The following is a 6,206-nucleotide window of genomic DNA, read 5'->3' as shown; positions in this document are numbered from 1 at the left end:
TTGAACATCATAATAATAAATATTTTTTGAGCAGCAAATCAGAATATCAGAATGATGTCTGAAGGATCGTGTGACTGGAGTAATGATGCTAAAAAAAATTTAAATCTATATTTATTCACACCGGCTTTTGAAAACCTCTATGCGAACACACTTGCCCGAAAAAGTGCGAGGGATGAATTTACGTGTTATTAAAAGTGGGGGGACATGTCCCCCGCGTAATCTACACCCCTGCCAAGAGGCAAAGTGTAGACCGGCAGCAGTCGAACCCTGATAACAGATGTACTTTAGGCCTGGAGCACCGAAATACATGGCCCTGCCAGTCATACTTTAGATCAAGGACATACATGGATTAGCATATATATGTGTTTACAGGTGTTACAACACAGTTGTTACATCAATAATGTGTCCATTTTTAACTGTTTATATTACATAGTTACTTAAAAAACTGTATTTCTATTTCAAATAAATACTGTTCTTTTGAACTTTCTATTCAAAAAATAAAAATAATAATAATAATTCCTATAAAATGTATCACGATTTCCACAAAAATGTTAAGCAGCACAGCTGTTTTCAGCACTGATAACAATAATACTAATAAAATGTCTTTTGAGGACCAAATCAGCATCTTAGAATTATTTCTGAAGGATCACTGAAGTGACACTGAAGACTGGAGTAATGATGCTGAAAATTCAACTTTGCCATCACAGAAATAAATTACATATTAAAATATAAACATTTTCAATTGTAATAATATTTAAAAATATTACTGTTTTGCTTTACTTCTAATCAAATAAAGGCAGCTTTGGAAAGAGACTACAGACAAAAAATCTTACAGAAGCCAAACTTTATATATAATGAATTTGGATTTTTACTGAAAGATATAGCCTTTCAATTCAATCTCCAGTCAAGAGTATGTTTAATATTTTTCAAGTCAGTAACTTACTCTGATGAATATTAATGTTAAAAGTATGTAATAAACTGGCACAACAAGAAAGGACTACTCACTGACTGAATATGACTGAATAACTTTATTTTCTTCTAATAAAACAGGCAGTATTTAAATTAAAATACCATAAAAATGTGCAAATTACATTCTAGTCATTTAGGATTTGAAATAAGTGAGACAAACAATTCAGATGATCAATCCTGAGCAAAGGGAAGGTTCTCAGTGGTTCGAAGTTATTCATTGATTCTTGTTGGGTCATAGCTGGATGGATCATCCTCTCTGCTGTGTTTGACACAGACATCATTTTGTCAGGCAGTTTGCATCAATCAGCGGCCCTCACTTGCTCCATTGAGTCTGTGGCGCCACCGTCACACACACATTCACAGAGGTGATTCTGGGTAAGGGTGGAGGGCAACGAATATAGATTGATGCTATAAAGGAGCAGGGAGATTGTTTCTGTAAAAGGCCATTTGTTTTACTTCCCGTTCTTTCTTTGTAGTTTTGTCTTACTTTTTCTTTTTATGGGAATGAAAAGGATGAAGGTCTATATATTGATTTTTTTTTTTTTTTTGCCTTGAAGCTTGAACATTTGTGTTTTTCTTGGTTCGTTAGACTTTGCTATTATCATTTGTGAGCGTCTTATACTGCAACATATGGTCCATCTGTGTGCTGACTTGTCACCACAAGCAAGCTTTTAATTATTGATTGACTGAGTTTAACAAGAGATAAAATGATGACTCTCTGAAGGATTCAGTGCTTTAATCAGAAGCCGAATATTCTAAAGCTCAACATCAATTCAGACTTAAAGAGGGCAAACATTAGAAAACCTGTATAACAGAGTGGATAAGGGCAAGGAGGCGTTGACATGCCAGATTAGATACAAGTGCAAAGCATTTGATTGAGGATGAACGTAGATCAGACTGAATTTCCACAACAAAATGCATATCTAATTCAGGAGATTTAAGAGATTCAAGAGAGTGGTGTGTTGGTTTATACCTTAACCAGCAGTATAGTTTCACACTTTTATTCTCCAATGAATATTTGTCAGTATATGTCTATTTTTGTAATTCAAGAAAGAAACAGTTCATTAAACATGCATTGACACATTCACAATAGTGTTGTCCCACTATATAGTGTGGGGTTGTGCAAGTTAATAGTTTGTTATAGGCTTACAGTTATAAAAAAACAAAACAATTCATAAACCAGCAAAAATATCAAAGGCAATATATAAAAATGCCAAACCTTTGTTTTGGTCAAAAGAACGTCTCGGTTACGTATGTAACCCTCATTCCCTGAAGGAGGGAACGGAGACGTCACGTCGGTGACTGACGAATTGGGATCTCGCTTCGAGAGACCAATCTACTTCGAGTGTAACTAAACGAGCCAATGCATATTGGCATGCGATGATTGCATCCAGCTGCCGCTGATCACAGCGTGAGCATAAAAAGCCAGCAAGTGCAACGCATACCAGGTTTTCACTGAGGAGCCGAGCCGGTAACCCGGCTGCTCAGCGGTGGTACAGCAGCCGTGGCGACGGGAAACTTCCCTTCCACGAAGTCATGGTTAGCAGCAATTGCAGCGACATAGACTTTAAGGGTGGAGGGAGACAGCCTTCGCTCCAACCCTTGCTGCAAAAAGGAAAGCATGACCCTGATCGGGTATCTCCGGGGGTCTTCTCGACGAGAAGAACACCACTCGTCGAAAAGGGGTCTTCCTCTGAGGAATCTGCCAGGGAGGGGCTGTCGCGAGGAGCATTAGTTCGGGGAACCAGGTACGAGTGGGCCAACCAGGACCTGCTCCTCGTCCTCCCTGACCTTGCACAGCGTCTGTGCGAGAAGGCTCACTGGGAGAAACGCATACTTGCGCAGGCCCCACGGCCAGCTGTGTGCCAGGGCGTCCGTGTCGAGTGTTCCCTCGGTCACGGAGTATGAAGTCGGGGCTTCATACTCAGACAATGAAGTAGGGGCTGTAAAACCCCGTATTCATATCGGCTGGAGGGACCGGCTCTATCGCATCCTTCGCCAGTAGGACTACGATCTCCGCATGCAAGACAGGAGCAGCGGAGAAGCGGATGCCACTGAACTTGGAGGGACGCCGGGCGAACTGAATTGCATAGCCAAGGCTGATGGTCCACAGAAGCCAGCGAGATGGGCTGGGCACAGGCACCCAGATACCGTGCAAGCGGGGAACAACAGAACCACCGTCGTACCCACAGTGGGGCAGCGAGGTGGAACGCAGGGACCCAACTCGGGTGGCTTGTGAGCGGACCGAAGAGGGGTCTGAGTGTGCGGTGCAACACTTACCTGGTTCCACAGTTTGGCAGAGGGTGCATGAGTAGGGCCTTTGTTGACGCTCTCGAACTGCCCACTTCTGCCTGCTGGCGATGGAGGAGGATGAGTGTGGTCCGGTGTTGGTCCGTCCGCGACTGGATCTGAAGCGCTAGAGGAGTGGTGGGCCCCCAAGAGTTGGTTCCCTGAGGGGTTTGCCACCACTGTAACCCTCAAACCACCTGTGCTACTTCCGGAAGTAGTCCTTGCCTGGCAGCCGCCAGGACGAACACTAGATCGCGGCAGAGGCAATGGAGATCTGCCCCCTTGGAGGTAACGAAGCCTGGTCCGCAGCTCCGAGATGGTCATCTTCCCGCAATGGGAACATGACTCATCCACGAACGCCACCTCAGCGTGTTTAATGCCCAGACACATGAGGCGGCGATCGTGACCATCACCCAGCGCCAGGTAACGGCCGCATCCAGAAACGCACGGGTGAAACAGCATCTTTAAAAAGACGATCCGTTGTCTTTACAAAAACGCACCCGTGTGAGCTCTTTTAGAGAAATTGGCTCTTTCAGGGAAATGCTCTTTTATGTGCTGAGGCGCATAGGGGAGATGGCCGCTTGCAGCAGGGGGTAGTGCAGCCTGAAGTGAGCAACCCGCTCGACACAGGAACGACCACCGCTGAAGCACTGTCTGCCAACACAGAAAGCTTCCAAGAGCGCGTCGAACTCGTAGATCACTGAAGACACTGGTAAGAGCAGAACGACGTTGTCGCTCGGCTCCGAAGCGAAAAGCTGGTATGCGTTGCATTGGCTGCCTACTTATACTCACACTGTGATCAGTTATATATATATATATATATATATATATATATATATAATTGATAATTGATAATTGTCCCTAATCTTTGGTAGCTTGTATCCTCAGTCTCGCTGCTATTTCCTGTCGGTTTGAGATGTTTATATTGGAGCAGGAATAGATCTTGCTCTGTAAATTCCAAATCAATACAAGACAGCTATTATGCCACTATTCACACAGAAAAATCAATCATGTTTCAGCAGCTGTCCAATGTTATGGAGCTTTGAGGAGAAACTGGATGAAGGATAGAAGATATTTTCTGTAATGTGTGTGTCTCAAATATTTTACGTAGGAAATGAAGATGGGTGTGATTGTGAGAGTGTCAGGTGAATGCTGTGATTGTGCTGATTGTTCATTTGCAATGCTCAATGTCACCCATATTGTGGAAGAGTGCTCAAGATTCCCCGTTCTCATTATTTTCTTTTCCTTAGTGTCTTGCTGCTTTTATAACTGTATCATATTGAATCTGTCCTCATACAGTCACAAAACATTGTGTGAATATAAATGACCTCTCATTAAACGAATGTTTAATCCATTAATTCTGTTAAGTTGAGTTCTGTTCCTGTTCCAAGGTTTAAACAGAGCTTCCAATGGGAAGGAAAAAACATAAATGAGATCTCTTTAATATCTCAATTATTTCTCCTATAGACAGCAGTGAGATTAAATGCAAATTAAGACTTTTTCTTCTCCGTTTCGTCCTGAGAAAAAGACTTCTCCCTTTTTCTGAGTTTTTGACAACATCACAAACTTGAAATGCCAGGATGCTATAAAGGATGCTATTACAAGTCTGAGATGTCTATATAAACACAAAACTTTCTCATTAAATGTGTCCAATCTGGGCTATGAACATGGAAGTTTGTTTATGCCATGGGATAAAATAAATTAAAAAAAAATAAGAAGAAAGTTAATTGAAACTTTTATCTCACAATTGTAATTGTTTATTCTGTGTCAGGAACCAAAAAAACAGAATTACAAGATGAAAATTCAGAATTGTGAGGGAAAAAGTCATAATTGTAAGATATAATTTCAGAATTGCAATGAATAAGTCAGAATTCTGAGAAAAAAGTCAGAATTGTAAGATGCAAACTCAGAAATTTAATTTTCATATTTCACACTTATCACTTCAGGAGTGTTTGGGAAAGCTGTTGGAAAACAATCCTAATTTTTGTTCCATTTGGTGATGAACATGACCTGTAAATTACACACGCCTGCTATAAATGAAACATACCCGAAAACTCTACTGAGATATGATAGAGCAACCTCTGATCAATAATATTTTCCTTTGTGTTGGCGTACTACTGCTTGGTTTCATTCCATTTTTTGTGGCTTCACTGACAGTGAATTATGTCTCTCAGTTTCAGGCTTCTTCCCTGGCCACAGCTCATGGATTTCCTCACGGAGTATCCCTACAATGACACTTATTATGACAACGGGACCGGGGCACTCAACAGCACAAGCTGTGAGGCCAAGCATCAGTATAACTACTATGCCATGCTCCTGACTCTCCTCATCTTTGTCGTTGTCTTCGGCAATGTGTTGGTGTGTATGGCAGTCTCCCGAGAGAAAGCGCTGCAGACCACCACTAATTACCTCATTGTCAGCCTGGCGGTGGCAGATCTTCTCGTGGCCACATTAGTTATGCCCTGGGTGGTGTACCTTGAGGTAAGAAACATTAATTGTATCATATGGAGCCACATTTCTCGATTGCTGAAAGTTGAAAACCTAAGATTATATGTCAAAAAAATTAGCCTCAACATTGACCTTTTAAACACTTTAAGGATATGAGGCATGATTCAAAGTGCCTCACTATTGCTTAAATATGTTCTCTTGAATTAATTTAATAGGATAATCAGCTAACAACACCGTCAGCACATGTTCCAGGGGCTGCAGTAAGCTGGCTCCTTACAGCTTTTGGGTTTATAATGCACGTGGCACCACACAGCTTTTGTGTCGGCTGTGTGATTTCCAATTCCCAGATAGCCAACTGATCTGTCCTTTGTCCTTGAAACATATTGCACCTCAGACTATAATTTGTAGCCCCACAAAGGTTCCATAGGAAATAGAGGACTAACTGAGCTGCAGCAATGCATCAGTCCGGTAATTTCCCTTTTTCTCCTTATGTCCTTAGG

General features: G+C 41.9%; 1 protein-coding gene across 1 annotated transcript in view; it reads left to right on the top strand.

Moving 5' to 3' along the window:
• LOC107745132 (D(2)-like dopamine receptor) overlaps positions 1-6,206 on the top strand; it is a 61,327-nt gene that overhangs the window by 18,206 nt on the left and 36,915 nt on the right. The window contains exon 2 of the mRNA XM_016558974.1: positions 5,433-5,739. Within this exon, the coding sequence (XP_016414460.1) occupies positions 5,461-5,739 (279 nt within the window). The 5' untranslated portion in view covers positions 5,433-5,460. The remainder of the gene's footprint in view (positions 1-5,432; positions 5,740-6,206) is intronic.

This window comes from Sinocyclocheilus rhinocerous, unplaced genomic scaffold (genome assembly GCF_001515625.1).
Source record: "Sinocyclocheilus rhinocerous isolate Xijiao unplaced genomic scaffold, SAMN03320098_v1.1 scaffold1279, whole genome shotgun sequence".
Classification (NCBI taxonomy): domain Eukaryota; kingdom Metazoa; phylum Chordata; class Actinopteri; order Cypriniformes; family Cyprinidae; genus Sinocyclocheilus; species Sinocyclocheilus rhinocerous.
Note: the sequence above shows the minus strand (reverse complement) of the source record. Positions and strands in the feature narration are given on the sequence as shown.